Source organism: Zosterops lateralis (genome assembly GCF_965231275.1).
Source record: "Zosterops lateralis genome assembly, chromosome: 6".
NCBI lineage: Eukaryota > Metazoa > Chordata > Aves > Passeriformes > Zosteropidae > Zosterops > Zosterops lateralis.
In genome coordinates, this window is record NC_139761.1 from 10504861 (window position 1) to 10524055 (window position 19195).

Consider the following 19195-nt stretch of genomic DNA (forward strand, 5'->3'; position numbering starts at 1 on the left):
TGCATCTATAGGAGATGGAATATCTCTTAACACCCTCTTGGCTGATGGGAGCACAATTGCCACCTGTCTGGACTTTTTGGGATGAAGCTGACATATTTTTTACCATGAGGTTAACAGGAAAAATGAGCCACCTACCTCTATAAAATGCATGGTTTAGGTTTTAAGACAAACCTACCTTTATAGGTAGCTGATTAGGTTTATAAAATAATTAGCACATAACAGTAACACAACCTGTGTGCACCACACAGTTCAATACTCTTGAATATGAAACAATTTTAACAATACCTTATCTTTTACTATGCTTTCTTGGCATGCTGTACATTTTGGACTAGAAGACCTGAAGAGAAAAGAGAAAAACTGTATTAGCTCATCTGAATTTCTGTAGTACAAAAATGGCAGTTTATGAGGCACTTAGTTTTGATTATCCAATATATTCTAAAACCATTAAAAAAATCAATACAGTTCATTATAAGGAGAAAATACAAGATTATTTCAATAAATTTTAACATTTCAGTTTTCAGTGGAAAGTGTCTGGCACTCCCAAAGAAGTAAGACCACCACAGTATCACCAGACAACTGCACAGTGGGTTTTCAAGTTGGCAAAATTCATTCCCTATTTTTCAGTTTGCAGCCAATCCAAAATTGTTGTCCCTTCTCAATCTGTGCAAAGAGCCAAAATATTGTCTCTTCAATTATTGTTTTTCAAACAACAACTAACGAAAATTTACTTTCTCTGACAGTCAATTATACATCCTTTTAGGGTAAAAAAGTATTTATGTCCATCTCCTTCAAGTTTGTTCTGGTTTTAGCAACTGTTACAGATGCTTGCTGCCTCCTTTATCTGAACTACTGCCTTGTAGCTGTCTTGGTGAACTAATTACCAAACTTGTGACCTCTTGGACAACAGACAGAAACAGGAGCAGGGCAGACTGTGAAGAGAAACTGGAGTGCAGAAAACCGGAGTTTCTACAGCTGTTTCTGGCTCTGACCCACCAAGTGTTGTAGTGTGAACCCCTTAGAATCATAGAATGGATTGGGATGGGAGAGAACAAAGCTCATCTGGTTCCATTGCCCTGCCATGGAGAGGAACACCTTCCACCAGACCAGGCTGCTTTGTTCCTTTTTAGCTCCTTTTGCCCACATAAAATGGGAACAGTCAAAATTATCTCCCTTGTAAAGCACTGAGACGAAAAGCACCAGGTAAAAGCTGTGTGAATTCTTTCATAAAGCAATTCACTGACAGGCTACCTAAGCTGTGGCTGCTAGCAGCACTGCAAATCAATGTAAAAAGGCTGAAAAGGTTCAATTATGTTATATAATCTGTATGGTTATTTCAAATCATCTCGCTGGCTTCTGCTCTTCAAACCAACCACTTTGTGTCTCATCACATTTCTGAGCATCTTAAGTACCTTGAAGCTTCAATATCTGTAATGCTTTTCATAAGTCAGAAAAAAAAAGCAATCTGAACTACATCAGGGCATATAGTGTTAAATACAATGTCATGCTTTCCTTGCTCTTACTGAATTCACTCAAGCATCCAACCTGCTTTTTCAAACTACTCTTGCATACTGAGCAAACATCTTTACTGCTTTATCTCCACTAACTCCCAATTCCTTGTCCTCAAACAACCCTGGAACAGAAGTTGCTAGCATATAATTAGTGTGTTTGTGTATGCAGCAGCATATCAATATTGAATGAAAAAATTTTGTGCAAATACAGGACCAACATAAACCTATTTTACTTTCAATTTTATGACACACTTTTTATTTAAAAAAAAAAAGGTGGGGGATGGAAATTAAATCTTTAATAAAATATTTCTTTGCAACAAGCACCTAAATAAAGTGAAATAACTCAATGGCCTTAAGCACGTGTCCTTTTCAGTAACAGACTGGTTGGAAAGTCAGGAAGATAAAATTACACATATTCTAGCTACACTGTAATAAACCCATGTGCATGCCTCACAGCAGGGAAGGAAAACTGCCAGACTCTAGCAATTGTTACTGCTTAGATTGTCAAGGATCTGCTCTGTCCACCTGTGCACATCCAAGCAGTGACTGGTTTTTTGCAGTCAGGGCTATTAAACATGTAAGAGTCCTCCAAAAACTGCATAAGAAATAGCTGCATTTCTTAAATATCACACCTCACTTGAAACTGTGTATCAAAAGAAAAGTTGGTGGGTTTTTGTTGCTGTTTTAAATTAGAAATGCTGTAGGCACAAAACTTGCAGGAGTGCATCAGTGACCTATGGACCCTTGTCTGCCCAGTACAGAGATTACTCTTTATCAGAGACTGAGCACTGTAATAACTTCCATATTCTTGCCATGCTGCATGTAGTCTTGACTTAGATATCTAAGTATTAAATATCAGATTACAGTGTTTCCAAGTGACATATAAACCAGCATAGAGTCAGGGTGGCCACAAAAAGTACACAGATCTCAAGGCTTCCAAAGTCAAATCCACTCACTGATAGTAGTCCAGTATGCAACATTCATCAAGCCAAATATCTTCTGTATTTCTGCTTTTCCAGTAGTAAATTAAAATATTTGCTGGTTATGTACCCCAGGAGATTAAAGTGTCCTGAATGGTCTCCAAACATTACACAAAGTTTTGAAATCACACTACTGAATACAACCAGCAGTAATGCACCAAAGTTGAGAGGCAAAGAAATCTGATGCACTTCTGGTACTTCTTAAAACCTAGATGTCCCTGAATGATTGCACTTTTATTCTTATCTAGACTGGGAAAGATTTCACCTCTCAGCATTCATTTTACATCTGTATCATTCACTCACACTCTTTGCACTCTGGCCCAACATCTCAGTAGTACACACCATCCTTTCTGACCCTCCTGCAATCCACAGGACATACAAGTCCCATAACAAACAGCTGGAAGGGCTACAGGGAAACTGCTCCACAAGTAGTTACATTTATCCAAGGGTCCCACCAGCCATCTCTGAGGCTGAGTCCACAGGCAGGTTAGGCATCACCACCCCAAGGAATGTGAACAAGCTCACTTCCTCACACAGACAATTAATTCACTGTGTGTATTTGACACTAGATTACCCAAGTTGGAAATCTTGTGAAACAGCTACTCCATTTGGCTTCCACAGGGAATGAAATTCTTACCTAACACGTTGCTACACAGGACTACACCACCATAACAACTGTTCCAACAATACTGATGGAAAGCTCAGTTGTCTTATCCTGACCCAGGGCAGAGCACAAACGTGTGCACCAGCACATAGATAAAGACTCAAGCAAGCAACAGTGGAAGGCTCAACATATTCCTAAAGCTGCAATGGTGTTCACAGTAATGTCAATAGTTCACAACATTTAAAGGTATCAACAACATACCTCAGCAAGGCATTCATGCAGGTTTCACAGAATCTGTGTCCACATTCAGTCTGTTTAGGATTGCATAAGATGAGGTGACATTTTTCACATTTGTACTTGTCTTCCACAGCATTCACAAATTTCTCCTTGTAGCCACCTTGCTCTGGGACATAGATGGATGCTGATGGGCTGCGGTCAGGGTTGGCCCTCTGCTGTACCATCTCTACAGATAAAGGAGGTTCTGACTTCTTACTGGTGTCCATGCTCTAAGATAGTTTCTGTGAATCAAAAGTGAGAAAAACTGAGAAATGAGGACCTCTTTTGCCACTTAAATAAAACAAAGCATCTGAGAGATTGCATAAAATCAGAAAGCATCAAGAACAGATCTGTGTCCACACATCATGTGAACATAATACATACATTACTGCCTGAGTATATTTAGCATAGCGAATCTGCAAAATAGTCTACATATCCAAAGGCTCTAGAAAGCAAAGAATTAAAACCTGCTCCTGAAAATGAAGTGTTAATTATGGCTGTCACTCTAGGAATACATAAGGAATTCATTCACATCCCTCTCTCTCTCTCTGAAAAGTATTGTTTAATATTGAAGTCCAACCATTAAAGGCAGCAAGAGGGTGGTGAAGAAGCTGCTCTGGTACAGTACTGCACGTGATCCTGCTCAAATGCTACTGCAAAGCACACAACAGCAGTGTCCTACACAGGGTAACCAGAGCCCACCCAGCTCTCCTGCCCACTTCTTCTGTCTCTCCTTCTGCAGTAGCACAGTGTATAAGACATGCTGCTTGGAGTCTGCTCCACACCACCACAAAAGGGTTTTACTTATTAGATACTTTCCAACCTTTTCATTGCACATCTCCACCTGAAGAAAGCAGCTGAGCAAAGTCTAACTGACAGCAGAGCAGGGCCTATGTAACATGGCCATTTGATTCATTTACCAGGCCTAAGCACAACTGACAGGTAGATGAGAAAATAATTAATCCAGCTGAAGAGTAAATTACAGTACCTATTATCCTGGACAATCCATCTTCTAGATCAGCATGCAAAGCATTACCAGATCAACAGAGGAATAATATCCCAGGTTAAGTTTTAGAATGTGTTTTCAATAATTTCCTAGCTAATCTTGTAGTCAAACAAGTACAAGTGCTCTTAGAAAGGCTCAGCATATACAGGAGAAAGCACAGTTGGAGGATACAACACCTATTTACCTATGAGAAGTGCCTGGCTATCTGCAAGAGAAAGCAAACTTCAATTCTTTCTCCATGTTAACCAGTAATATAAACCCCTTCCACAGCTCTGCAGTTGCCTCAACTGATAGTTATAGTTTAAATCTTAAGAAGAATGAAGAAATGAGGCCCAGTTCACTTCTCAAAGTACATCCACAAATACCACAGAGAGCCAAATGCCTCACATTCCAAATACATAAACCCTCTGGTACACAGTTTTTGTGGTATCTTACTTTCCTTTCCTTGCTAAGAGAAACCATGCATTTGTAATGAAGCTTATCTACTTACAGATAATTTCTGCATCCATAATTTTGGTACAGAATTCTCCATGCAAACTGAACAGGTACAACCATTTTCTTTGATTTCTGATGCCATTATTTACAGAAACAAAAGACAAAATCATTGTGACTCAGTGCTGTGACCATTTCATGTTTTTACAACACCAGCTGAGCAAGGGTAGAGGTGCTGAGTGAAGAATTCTCACTTCATTGCCCCTTTGCCCAGGGGAAAGCCTCTCTGATCGCCATCAAACTCAGAGAGCACCCAAGGAACCCATCCTCATAACTCAGCACACAGACCCAGTGACTGTCTCTTATCTAAAACCAACCAAACAATACAAACATACCCCAAAAAAAGGAAAAACCGAACAAGTTCTATGAACTCAAAAGCTACTATAAATTCTGATGCATAATTTGAATTAATGTTAGTCTATTCCTTGTCTGCTCTTCAAAGACTGCAGAGACTTAAGTCTTGACAGAACAATCTGTGAAAGAACCAAAAAGTCTGTGCTGAACTGAAAGTGACTCACACTTCTCATTAATGAGGAAATTGAGATTATTTCAGACCTTAGCTAGAGTTTCACCAGCAAGCATAAAAATCCAGCAGGGTAATAATGACACTGAAGAACTCTAGATTGTAACCAGCACAAAAGAAATGAGATTGATGTTGAGAATGTGATTCAGACAAGGAGGTTCACAGAAGTGCTATGAATGAGAAAGGGAAAGCAGCTTCCAAAAGTAGTCTAGATTTAGACTCTGCCCAAGGCATGAGTGCTGCTGCTGTACATCACTGGCTGGACATGGGGAAATGCAGTCATGAGCTTAGGACCTGACACTTTTCTGTGGCTGTAAGAGAAAAGATTAGCAAGAGATGGAAAAAAATGCAACTCTTTAAATATCCAGACTGCTGAAACTTTGCTACCTATGGAGTTGGTTCCTATGGGCAACTGGAAAAGCTTTATTTGGCACTTGCAGTTTAGGAATCTGTAAATGTTTCAGTTGCTTGATGTATAGATACTAATGCTCCTTTTCCCTCTGCAGCTGTGCATTTTTAAAAATCATATTCAAGACCTCCACTCTTCTGTCAATTCTTGGAGTCAAAAGCCAACTTCAAGCACGTCAATTTGTAGGAACAACAGAGGGAGTGTTACTTTCCTTAAAATGACAGGAAAAACAAGGCATGACCTGCTTCTGACCCACAAAAAATATATATAGAAAAAGAAGCAACAAAGAGATGCTGCCAGGAGGACTGTCAAGTCAAGAGAGCACAAAGTTCCCAAACTTTCAAGTTGCAGTCCACAACGACTGAATGTCTGCTTTCCCCATTAACTTTCTTCCAAACAAAAAGAAGCTGAAGATGATTGGAGATAAATGAAGTCTTCCAAAAGCATTATTTCTTCAAAATAAAGCTGAGTAATTAGTCACATGGAGGCAGGCAGGGGTGACAGGACAATATTCAAGATTTAACACAGACAGCACCGAATGCCAAATGAGCAGCAGGTGAGAGTTTCACGGAGATATGAAACTGCTCCAGGCTGGACTGTCAGCTGCCAAGAGAGATTTCACACCAGAATAAACTGCACAGGGTGCCACAGGACTCCACTTTTGGAACTGACATCCTAGATACCTTGTCACAGAAAACAAGCAGAAAGCACACTGACAAATAAAACGTACTATGCGATAAGCCTAACAGTCAGATTTGTCTGCCGTGGGTTTTGTATTTATTTCATGAAGAAGTGTGTCAGACTAGAAAAGCAAAACAAGCTTAGCAACACAGCAGCCAGATTGGTGAGGAATTCTCTTCCACAATACTCTGAATGCCAGCATTTTCTTGTGCAGAAAAAGTAGGAAGCCATTCACGAAGTAAAATAATTGTCATAAAATACAACAGAGCATTGAGCCTACAAGACCACCAAAACCTTATTACAATGAACAAGCTTTATTTAACAAGGAAATAGGGAGAAATGATGTCTATCTGTATGCACAGAGCTTTGCCCCCATGCATAATAGTTACATGCTCCTACACTTCCATGTGGGATCAGTGCTGAAAACAAGCACAAATAATACAGACATTTCAGCTGCCACCCTTTTGCAAACAGCATTCTGTTACAGTTCCCATGCCACTACAGGCTGTCATCTGCAATGGCTTCTCTTCCTTTCCAGGAACCTTTAACAGCAGGACTCTGGTTATTCCCCCATAATCATGTTTCAAACTGCCAACGAGAAGCAATTTTGAAGTCACACCTCAGTAAGATACTCTGCACTTCTGGCAATGAAGTTAACATATTCCAGAAAGCAGGGAGAGGAGCCTAGCTAGGACAGGCAAGATGGGCTAGTTCTGGTGGGAGCCTCTGATTCCTAAAGGCATGGCAAGCTGCCACCCAGACAAAGACTGGTTCTTGTTCAGCAAGCTAAATCTTAATGCCTAATTAATCACCAGCTAGTTCTTACACTCCAGTTCCTTATCTGTGGGAAAAGGTCATCACAACAAAAGTATGAGACTTTTAGATACCTTTTAAAACTGTTAAACCTTGAGCAACCACTTTTCAGGACAGATAAGCACATAAAAAGAGAAGCACAGTCACCAAGGTTGATTCTGTCCACTGCTGCCTGTCTTTCAGCCACCTCTCCTGCAGCCAGCATATGCTAATACCCACACCTGAATGGACATTGTTGTGGACATTGTTGTGGCCATCATACATGTGGCCACAGGATCTCATATGAGTGACACTGTGACACTGCTTGCTCCAGTCTGGTCACTACTCTTGGTCAATACAAGTGGTATTCAAGCAACTGAGGCTGAAACTCAGCTGATACCTGAAGCTGCATAAACTACAGGGAAGGTCAGAACAATTTGTTGGTGCTTAACTAATACTAATATTAGTAGAGAGGCCTAGAAACTGGAAGCAAAAGTGAGTTTACCCACAAAGTTGTTCCGAGAATTAGGAAGCACGGTAATTCCCAAACAAAAGGCATTTTGTTCTTTCTTTATTTACAGAAGGAAATTGTTCTCACTGCACAAAGAACAAGCATCCTAAAAATCTGCACTTGTGTTCTGTACTACCACATCTTTATGATTTGTTCTTTGGGAATAAAGCCAGTTTGTGACATAGATATACAATGAAGCTTCTATAAAAATTCAAAATAAATTTTCATCCTAAAGAAAACAGAAAAAAGTTAACTCTTATATAAATCTAAAGCATTTGATTGCACTAGGTACCACAGGATTTGGAACCTAGAAAACTCTGCATGAGGACAGTTTCAGTAAATTGACAATATGAAGCAAATAAGCTTTTGCCACAGTTTTAAAATTCAAAAAGAGCAAAAAGCTATTAGAAATAAATGTTTTCATTACAGTACCTTAGAAGAGAATAATGCATGACACGGTTTCATTTGGTTATTACTACAGGACAGCAAAGCTTTTTGATCAAATTACAATTTGCACTGAGAACAGGAGTTCCTCAAACAGAACAGCACTGCATGCACAATATCTAAATTAAGCTCTGAAAGAGAAACCTAAAGTGGGACAGGGAGCTTACGATCAGAGCAGCAAAGTAACCTTTCCTCTTCAAAAAGATTTGGTATCTAAAACGTGTAAAAGCACACAAACTTCAGCATCTCATCCTAACTAGGTCATTTTTTTGGGTAGCCTGGGGTACAGTTTTTCAGTCTGGCTTTTAATGAGGTAAGGGCTTGTGATTGTGCTGTGTCTCCTCTCAGCCTCCCAAAACCACATTGGAATGAACTGGACAGTGTTTTCATGAAAATGAACAGCTATGAGGGGAACAGAAAGAGAAACTTAACGCAGTGTCCCAGTGAGCAAGAGGCTATAAAAGTGCATCACCAAGGTCTATCAGTCAGTGCACAGACAGCCAAGAACACCTGCTCCCTCTTCATGGACTTAGTCTCCTCCTATACCAAAAAAGCAAGAGTGGGCTGGAGAATTAGAGAGTTTTGTTGTTTGATTGCTTTTTTGAGGGTGGTTTTATTTTTTGGAGGAGCGGGGAGTAGGCGTATAAAAGGGGATGTAGAACACAGATTAGCAGAAAAAAAGACTTCATCAGTTTCATTGCTCTTCACGGAATTTTCTTCTATATCCACAGGATATCCTCAGACAGCCAGATAACCAGGTACCAGGAGAGGTATTTCCAGATCTTCAGTCTTTCCAGCTCACTTGCTTTCTATCATCAAGAATTATTGCTTCAAGTTACCACACAGAAACCTTTATCTTAAAATTAAATTATTAAAACAATCTGAACTTCTCCTCTGTCTTATATTTCAGCATTTTATAGCCTCTAATAAATTCCTAGCGCATACTGAAAAGAATGTCCATCTTTCTTTCACCATTTTTAGACAAGTCATCTGATTTGGTTCTGCTTGCGAGTGCTATTATAATGTGCAACATATATTGGCATACTGTGATGTCTTGTTAAAACAATGCAAGCTGAAAGCAGTATATTGGTGACAACATATTATCAGTCTACTCAGGGCACACTTGTCAAAATATATTAAACTAAAGCTGAGCAGGGAGGCTGCCATGGGAATTTTGACTCTGGAGCTCTCAGGCGTGAAGGGGTCCTACTGTAGAGGACCATCTGCACAACATCCAGCACACCTCAGCCTGGCCTTCTGGCAAAAACCCACTGCTGAGTCTGAGCAGGGGCACTGAACAACAGGCAAATAGAATGCAAATGGCTTGAATCACTCCAGAAAAAGACTCAGGCCATGACAGAGGCAGCAGTGGAGTGGCAGGTTTGAAAGCAGACCATCCATCAAATTTGTTTTGTGTGAGGTCACAGGTCTTGGCACATGCACTCCTCTTTGTTTGCACAGAGGAACTGCTGATTTATTTATTTTTACCTCTATGCATTTTTCATGCTTGAAGTGCTATTTACTATTTCTCCAGAGCTTATAGGACCAACTAACCAGAGGTTCAGGTATTTCCAGGACATGCTCTGAGAGAATATTCTGAGGAAGGAAAGGAAGGGTTGCTAAGTCACTGATGCTGATACAACTTTACACAGTGAGAAATGAGACCACTCCTCACCTTCTTTTATATTTACACTCAAATACTAAGTCTAATTCCTGTACAGAAATGAAAGCAGCATTGATATTTAAAACTTCTTTTTCTCTGTGCTAAAATAAATAGGCTATTTTAACTACTTTAAACTTTGCCCTACAGTTTCATAAGCACCTTCCTTGCTGTGAGGAAGACCTGGAGATCACACATATTATAGAACAGATGGAGACCAACAGGAAAAATCAGTGCTCGGATATAAGCAAGTAGGACAAACATCTGAAAACACCCAGAAGAGGCTCACTGAGTATTCTCCACACAGGAAGCTTCTGCCACTTGCAGGCTCTCCACAGGCACTCATCAATGCAGGATCCCAGCTGCTGAGACTGGAAGGCATCTCTGGAGGTCACCCAGCCCAACCTCCTCCTCAGAGGAGACCATCTTCAAAGTCAGGTCACCTTGCCCACTACTGAGTTTTCAAAACTCCCTGGGTGAAGAAACTGCAACCTCTCCCCTTTTAACTTAACACTCCCCCGGTGAGGAGTTTTTGCTGTAGCAATTATGATGAGATATTCTCAGGTAGCAAAAGGGCCTGTTCTGATACATGAACTCCTATGATCCCAAGCAATTAAACCATATTTCACCACAATCTCCACAGGCTCTAGCCTGTAGGAATTATTGAACAAATAGGAAAACTATTCTTGGTTTGGAAGGTACAGGCTATTCCGTCTTTTCCTATCTGACCCAGAAAATCAGAAGTATAATCAGCAGATACTATCATGATATTCTTGCAAAAGAACAACCATGAGTGTCACTTGAATCACAAACATTGTGTATTTCCCACGTTCTAGTTTGGAAGATGACTGAAGAGCTGAAAATTAAAGATAAGTTATGCTTTACATTGTTTTATTCTTTTAACTTATCAATTTCGTTGGCTGTATTTCTTTCAATAATGAGTCTATACACCCATGTGAAGTGTTTTAGGGGATTACACAAAACAGGATCCCCGTACGAGGCATTTTAGTTTAGCAAGTCTGCTGGACTGTGCTGTCGTGAAGAGTTCTAACAAATACTCCATCCTGCTCAGTGCAACAAATCTGTAGCTTCTAAATAAAGGACAGATTTGGAAAGTAATCACATCAGCACTAAGAGGTTAGAATAGTAATATTTGTAAATAATAACATAGTATTAACATAGTTCAGAATGCCCAAGAAGCCAGGGGCTGACACTTTTAGTAACTATCCAATAATATGCTGAATACAATTAACATTTAGTCTAGCACATTTCACCGGATGAGAGAAGAAAAAACCAACGCAACTTTTAAAGGGCTTAAATTTTATCTATTAAAAAAAGACAGCAAAAAAAAAAAATAAGCCAGTGCAATTAAAGAACGCTGATTTTTATGTGACACTATGTTCAACTCTGACTTTTGAAAGTTTACAGCTTTCCTCTGAATCATGACACACGGCTTGGCAAAATAGCTTTAAGAATCAGCCTGAGGCAGCAGTTAAAATAAAATGTTTGTATTTTGACTTACACTTGCTATCTACAGCTCTCAGTAATTACTTCCTAATCTCACTGGGCTACCAAAATACAGTGTAAAGTGCAGGAAATCAAAAGCATCTTTTAGAAATCAAAAGACCTCTTAAGCTGTGAAAGCTGGGTCACAAGACAACAGATGAGAGAAATGCTGTCCAAGCTCACCATGAGTATTCTTCGGCATTTCCAATTCCAATTCAGGTTCCTGTACATTTCCTCTCCTCTCTCATGCACCCCTAGACAAAGCTATTGCATTTCACCTGTGAAGTTAACCCCCAGCTGTGATCTGTATTTCAATACCAGGCTTTTAGTAGAAGCAGATAAAGAACAGGAAAGATCAAAAGATGATCAGATGATCACAGAACAAAGTATACTTTAATCTCTTCCTCTGGTGTTTAGGGGAAGTCCATAATTGAGATACATATGACAGTCTTATGTGGGGGAAGTGGATGAACACTATGAATTTTTGATTTTTTTAACTTCTGGCTCTGTTTACAAAGGAAAAGTACTATCTTCCACAGAAGAAATATACTCAGATAAAATATTACCAGAAACGCCATGAAAATCATCATATTTGAAATCAAAGGTAGTTTCCTCTTTCAAAGTGGGTTTTATACGTGCTTTGAAGAGAGAACAAGGAAAAAACAGTTTATATTTGCATTTGGAATACTCTGTTTTTATGGAAAGCTATTTCCATCAATCCAGATTTCCTCCAATTCCTGTTTTACAGCAAGCCTAACGCTTTTGCTGCATAGCACACACATCTGTGGTTCACATGATCCAAGGGGTAGTGTCAAATCACTGACACCCAAAAACCCAACTGCTCACTGCAATTCCCACTTCTGCCTGCTGGGACTGGCCAACAGGGCATTTGAAGCAGCCACAACAAACCCTAGCAAGGGTCAAGGCAGAGGGCATGTCCCAATCATTCTGACCCTGGCACACAGTCCTAGAAAATGATGTCTCATCCTCTACTGAACTAGTCTAGTTCCCTTTTCCTCCCAAGCTGCACCTTCAAGAAAAATGTACATGAATAATCGGGAACAACTTGCTCATAAATTACAGCAGCTAAAGACAACAAAGTCTCTTCATCTCTGAAATCACCAAGTAGGAATCAAAAAGTTATTGCAGTATTTTTGTCAGCCTTTTCTTTGTTCTTAAACCAAGACCTATCAATCAATGCTATTCTTTTCCCTTCTGTTAGTCAAAGAGATCCTCAGCTTCAAATCTAACAAAATTTCAAGTCTATCAGAACAGCAGAAGATACTCCTCAAATCAGAGTCTGCCTATCTACACTGCTGCCTGCCAAGTACATGAAGAATATTTCTGCATTGCCAATTCCTGACAGAGTGCATCTGTGCTGTCTCTTAATGAATCCAGCCTTGAAATCTCAGCAGAGGTAAAAAAAAAGTAAGACAGGTAGTACCTCATCTTCTACAATTAGAAGAAAGTATGTGAAGGCAAAGGTGTCAGAGACCAGCAAATGAAAAGGAAAAAACCCAAAGCATTTCAAGAAGCTTATTATGAATAATTACTGCAAAACTGCCTTCTCAAGAATATCTACAAAATACTACTTAATTAATTTTAAAATGCAGCTCATCTTTAACAAAAATAGTCCTCCCAGGAAATTCTGAACACAGCAGAGTTTAGAGGAATCTGGTAAATGAAACAGAATAACAGAATGCAACTTCAAGTATAGCTCGGCACTTTTTGAACTCAAGACTGAAATGAAGTGCTGTGCAACCAGAAATGACCATGCCAGAAAACTGAAAACACAGCATCTCATTTCCATATGAAGTTCTTTCCACTCTAACTAAAGTTTTCTAAGTCTACATCCAAAACTCAAAAAAAAAAAAAAAAATCTCTCTAACCTGGCTTTTATGGAAATTAACTCTCTCTCATAAAATATTTCCTGCTCTTCCATTTTATCCCAGTGAACACAGGTAAGAAAGAAATACTTTTTTTACACTGCCCTAAATACTAATCAAACTCTAGAAAGTAACATAGCATGTGACATTGTCAGAATATTTTATTGAACACTAAACTGCATGGAAGACATTTATTCACGCACAAATTCAACCTCTCACTAACCCTGAGCGAAACTTCCCACCATTCTAGATGATGTCTTCAGCTTTGTCTGAATCCATTGCTTCTTATTCAGGAAGGAAAAGGAAAAAAGAGTAACAGTAACTCTCTTTTCATTTGCCTATATTTTATTATTTAACACAATGTGAGGGAAAGAAAAACATTGTCTACCTATTTAGTGACACAATAGCAGGTTTAACTTCAGTGATTTCAACATCTACACTGTACACTTCACTGTTTAGATTGTATTATCTATGAACAACCTCTTGGAGTTTGGGAAAACGTGGGAGTTTTGGTAAGATTTTTCTATTAGATGAAAAAAACCAAAAACCCAGCAAACCACATTTGTAAATTGAATCTGGAAGAAAGAAAAAAATATTTAAAAAATTAAAAAACATCTAAACCACTTGTGCTAGAATTTCTGGCTATACTAAAGTACATTCCAGTTTCTACAGCTCTAGTAAAAGAGCTTTATTGAAGTTGAATTTTCAATAGAAAGTCACAGACCCTTTACCCAGACTTGTCATAGCATTCATAATCACAGCTTCACACTCACTGCTATCTAAAGCATTTCTGACCTTTATTAAGGTGTTCATGGAGGAAGCTGTGTTTTCCCTAACTGAAAACTTAGATTCACAAAACATGTTTCCCAGCACTGTAAGAAAGGAAGGAGCATGTTGCTTCCTCTTGTACTAAGCACAGACTTTAGGAATCTGCTACAGGAAGCCAAGCCCACATAAGACACAAATGCCTGCTGGTGTAGGACAGTATTCATTATTCCAACTGTAAAGTGTCATTATAAAACTCTTTTACCCAGAACCTGCATGCAATGTCCTCGTTTCTCTCACAGTCTCTATCTCTTCTTTGTGATTACTTTGCCAGGTAACAAACTACATTATTATTTTGTCTTGCCAACCTTAAATGTTTTAATTGCTGCCTCCAGGTTTGCACCACCTGCAGTTCTGGAGGTTTCAGATCAACAGGTATCACTGACATCTCAAGAACAAGCCACCTCCACAGCCCTGGGTCAGACAGGATACTACTAAGGACCAAAAAACCTCAGGTCCCTTTGAAGGTTTCTCTTGCTCTGGATTAAGAGAATTAACAAAAATCAGTGTGAATGTTATCCTTCTACAACATACCTAATGTGGAGCTTGTAAAAGTCATTTATTAATTTTTCTGACTGAATTTCACATCCCTACCCAGAACCAAGTGTTTATCACTGTTACACAGCCAAAAGCAACAGCACAAGCAATAGCAACCTTTCAAAGAAACTTTTGATAAAATTGTACAGGGCTGCTGCTGCATCAGATACATTAAAACTGGTGCATTCCACACCATCCACAAGGCCTTAAAGAGATGTCTTCAGATTTGGAATATGAAGTTGACAGTTTCAGCTGAAAATTCTTTTTGCGTGCTTATCGCCTGAGGGCTTCTTTAGTTAATATTAATGAAATCATGTTCACTTCTACCAAATAAATACTTAATAAAGCAATTCTGCTTAATGTATTAATGGCAATCTAACCTTTAAACATGCATTTTTATTTTTGAAAATTCAAACCTGAAAGCCTCCAGGTGTTACACTAGAAACTGAATGAGAACACTCAGATTCCTTGGAAATCTGATGCTTATAAAGAATTATCTGCTTGTTATAAAGATTCACATAGACACAGCCTAGATATGCAGAATGAAAAGAATAATTTACAACTGGAGCAAATGCCAGATTTAAAAGTGTGCAGAGGACCCTCATTGATTGAGCAAGGGGCTTAAGTCCTAAGATTAGAGCTTACAGGATCTTGCACTGCTAATGACACTTCAGAGGAAAGAGTGCTGATTCCTACTTTTTGTAAATAACTTGTATCTAGGCAATGAAGCTTCCAAAATTACAGCAGTGGTTTGGATTTCTTCCCCACCAATTCTACAGAATTGCTACATGATTTTAAGACTTCATCACTTTGTTTCTCCCTAAACTGTATAATAAGTGAAACATTGCTTACCTTTTATAGCATCCCTGGCCTGAAGTGTTCTACATCAGTAGGAAGTATTATTTTGGGATATATTTCTCTTCTAGAGAAAATTGTCACCACTCTAAACCCTCCCAGAAGTCTGGATGAAAAGAAATAACTTGCCCACACTTCTTAAGTGTCATAAGAGATTATTTTTTTACATTATACTTTCCAACTAAACTGTACATCAATGCTTTATTATCTTAGGAAGCAATTTCAGGACCTGAAAACACTAGGTATAATATTAAAGACAAACCTACATATCTCTATATAAGGAGAACTATCAGCTTAACATTGTAAATGCTTCTTAGAAGAATCCTTTATTCAACCTGCTTCACACCGTTTTGGAAGTTCTTTCATGACTCCCTTCAGAAGATCCCAAGTGAGTGTCAAATTTAATCCAATCCAGAATATATATATATATATATATATATATATATATATATGCACTTCCTGCAATATAGCATCAAGTCACAAAACACATTAAATATGTTGTAATGTTGATCCACCAAGCCAGGTTCAAACCAGCTCCTGGAACTCTTTTCCATCATTAAACAGCATCTTTAATACACTAGTGGATAGGTAAGAAAAAAAAGAGGAGGGGGGAAAGGTACCTCTGAAGATTGTTGACCATGACTCCTATTTCCTCTATACATCTGCTAAATTTACCAGCAATTATTTTGATGCCAAGAGCAGAAAATTTTTAGTTTTATCTCAGAACAGCGCAGTCTACAGGTTATACAAGTGTCATAATGTCAAAAAGTGGGTTTTCTTTGTCTTGGGGGTTTTAAAAACAATTTTCCATTTTTCAAGACAGTTATTTAGGGGAAAAAATCATTAAACTAGGTATATGTAAACTCATATTGCATTTTTATCTTTATGTGGTCTGACTACTTTGCTAATTTATTCTCCAGGGTATTCACTGCACCAGAGTTATACTTATCCACTGACAGCTGTGCTGGTGATAACATTGATTAGTTACAGTGAAGGCTATTCCATTTTGGAACAAGGACGGGTTTTGTGATCAATCCAAACAGTCACTGTCTCAGTGAAATAAGGGAGTTCATCAGTGCACTAACACAAGACAGAGGGCTGGCAACAGCTGTAATTAAGGCAAATCCTAAGTTTCTATCACTTCCCACAAGAAAATTTTACATCTTTAATGATATGCCTTCACCCAGTTTTTTATATAGGTTTTTATCTTCATATATTTTTTTTAGAAGTGGCCTAAGCTGAATGTAATAGACACATAAGAGATCATCTCTCTCAGTACAAACTTTTTGTACTTATATACTTTCCTTTATATAGCCCCTTTTTTCCCCTCATCTGCTCAATTTTGACCAGTAATTTCAATCAAGCTCTCCACTACCACATTCAAGTTTTACTTTGATGCACAACACAAAGATCAACAACACAGATGCCAGGAGAATATATTGTAAAAGTCTACTTTTCATCATACCAGCAGTGCAAAGCTGAATTGCTGAAAGGATTGCACAAGAAAATCCAGACCAAGGTCATCAAAATAATTATTCATTCTCACAAAAGACTGTATTACATTTTTGACATAGAGGAGGAAATATTATGTGTGTGACTAGAATTAAAGCTAAAGGAAAATAGATTCCCAAGCATATACTTCATGGCAGTAGTAAGACTGCTTAGGTAAAATGTTCTCTTCTACCCAAATATTCATGGTTTAGGAGAAATTAATAAAAAAAATTTAAAAGTCACAGTATCCTTAATAAATGTAGCAGCAATTTGTCTCCTAACCAGTATCTAGCAAGCTTATGAAGTTTGGATTGGGTACAGCCAGTTCAGCCATGCACTCGAACACAAGGCAAAAGAAACCTTTGAGAGATAAATCTCAAATTAATCTCCTTCAGAGTTTATCCAATGCTGTCAATTTTCATGTTTGACAAATATGAGAATTTTCTCAGTGGCCAAAAAACCCTTACATTAAAAACAAAAAGAAGGATTTTACCATATCAGAGCCACAGAAGCAGTAGCAGTGCCACCAAAGAACATGCCATGAACGTGAATACAGCTCCAGGTAACACACAAGTTACAAGCATTAGAAGTTTAAAGGTGAGTGTCCAAACTCACAGTAACACGATTCCATGAAATGTATGTACTTTCTTAGGATTTAACCTTTAGAAAAGGTTCACCTTAACAACAGGTTACAGAGGTAACCTGTAAATACCATTTAAATACCTCTTCAGTATCACAGATGCTGCCAGAACGGCAGAAAGGTTGATATCCTTTACAATTCTTGCCCAGCCTTTGTTCTTACTGGTTGTTCTAACCTCTTCACTAATTACCTGCTAACAGGAGCTCTGTATCGGTCTGGAAATTACATGTTCCTTCTCATGTAACAACAACTGAAGAGACTATAGTATTAAAAACTCAGTTGTGAGCTTAAATTAAAGCTCTTGATAAAAGCTCCAAAGTCCATGCAATAGCTTTCTTGATCAAATCTGTATACTTCTTCCCACACCTCCCCCAAATTTGGAAGACTCTCTGCTTACATTTCCTTCGTCTTATTTGAATCTCATTTGATCCGCAGCTTGAGAAGAAAGAAGGACAGGCTTTCTCAATGCTCTGATAGGGTTCTCTTTACTCTTGCCAATAAAGGGAGCTTTGCTACAGTCTGCCTGGTTTCTTTCTTTGCCCTGAAGAAAGAAAAAGTTTGAGTTATATTACCTTCATTCAAAAACCCTGTAACAGGCTTCTCAGAATCTATCAAGGTACTTTGTGAGTTTCATTAGACCATCAAACTACTTCTTAATGATGAATTTAAAAATAACCTGAACATAAGATAAATAACAAATAACACTACACAAAACATAGCAACATAATTTTTAAACTATTGCTTTCTTCTCCTCTATTGCTCACAAAGGACTCTCAATAAAATGGCATTAAAGGAGGACATGCAGCTAAAATCACAGCTAATATTTCCTGTTTTCACACAAACACACAAACTTCTCCAACCAGATACACTATGGGTCATTACAGACTGTAAAAAATCTTCAAAGCAGTGCCATTTTCTTGGAAAGGCCGATAAATTCCATTTGAAAATACCAGCTCAATTCTGGAAAAGTAATTAAGTGCTCTGCAGAGTGTTTCTTAAAAAAACCACCCCACGACAATATTCCAAGAGGTCATCAGAAGTAAGCAACTTAGTCTGGGGAAGCTGGTTTGATCCTGGAATTTTTACAAGCACAGGAAAAAGGAAGAAAATGGTCCAAAAGCATAATTAACAGGGATCAATGACGATTTGTATCTATGTGCATCCTTAAACATGACAGTAAAATCCAAGAAATGCTACCACAACGCCCAAACTCCCAAGTCCCCACAGCCTGTCTCATCTTTACACATCAAGGCCAACTTGTTGTGAGCACACAGCAGTAACCTCACCTGGCCACGGTACAAGACAGAGCCAAAGCCAACATTTTACAGGAATTTCATCCTCTCAACCATCCCTGGTGACCTTTGCACCCACCTAGCCCAGAGTCCAGGAGCGCGCGGCCGGGGGCGGCTATTCCGTGGTGCCAGGGCAGCGACATTCCCGGGCGGCACCGAGGGCCCGGCTGGGCAGTGTCCTCCCCACTGTCATCCTGCTCACGGTGCTGCAGACAGCCCTCAGCCCCAGCAGGTGCACACAGCTGGCTATGGAAGGGCACACGGTCACAGAAATGCT

The 19195-nt window shown here is 38.9% G+C and overlaps 1 protein-coding gene across 4 annotated transcripts in view; it reads right to left on the reverse strand.

Annotated features, from left to right (window-relative positions):
- The window catches only part of TRAF3 (TNF receptor associated factor 3), a 64108-nt gene that overhangs the window by 24996 nt on the left and 19917 nt on the right, over positions 1-19195 (reverse strand). For 3 of the 4 annotated variants that reach the window (XM_083864549.1, XM_083864548.1, XM_083864546.1), the window contains exons 3-4: positions 3354-3610; positions 286-337 (exon numbers count right to left, since the gene is read on the reverse strand). In XM_083864549.1, the coding sequence (XP_083720675.1) occupies positions 286-337; positions 3354-3595 (294 nt within the window). In that variant the 5' untranslated portion in view covers positions 3596-3610. Of the gene's footprint in view, positions 1-285; positions 338-3353; positions 3611-18023; positions 18319-19195 lie in introns of those variants that run through there. The other variant, XM_083864547.1, reaches the window with a different exon arrangement.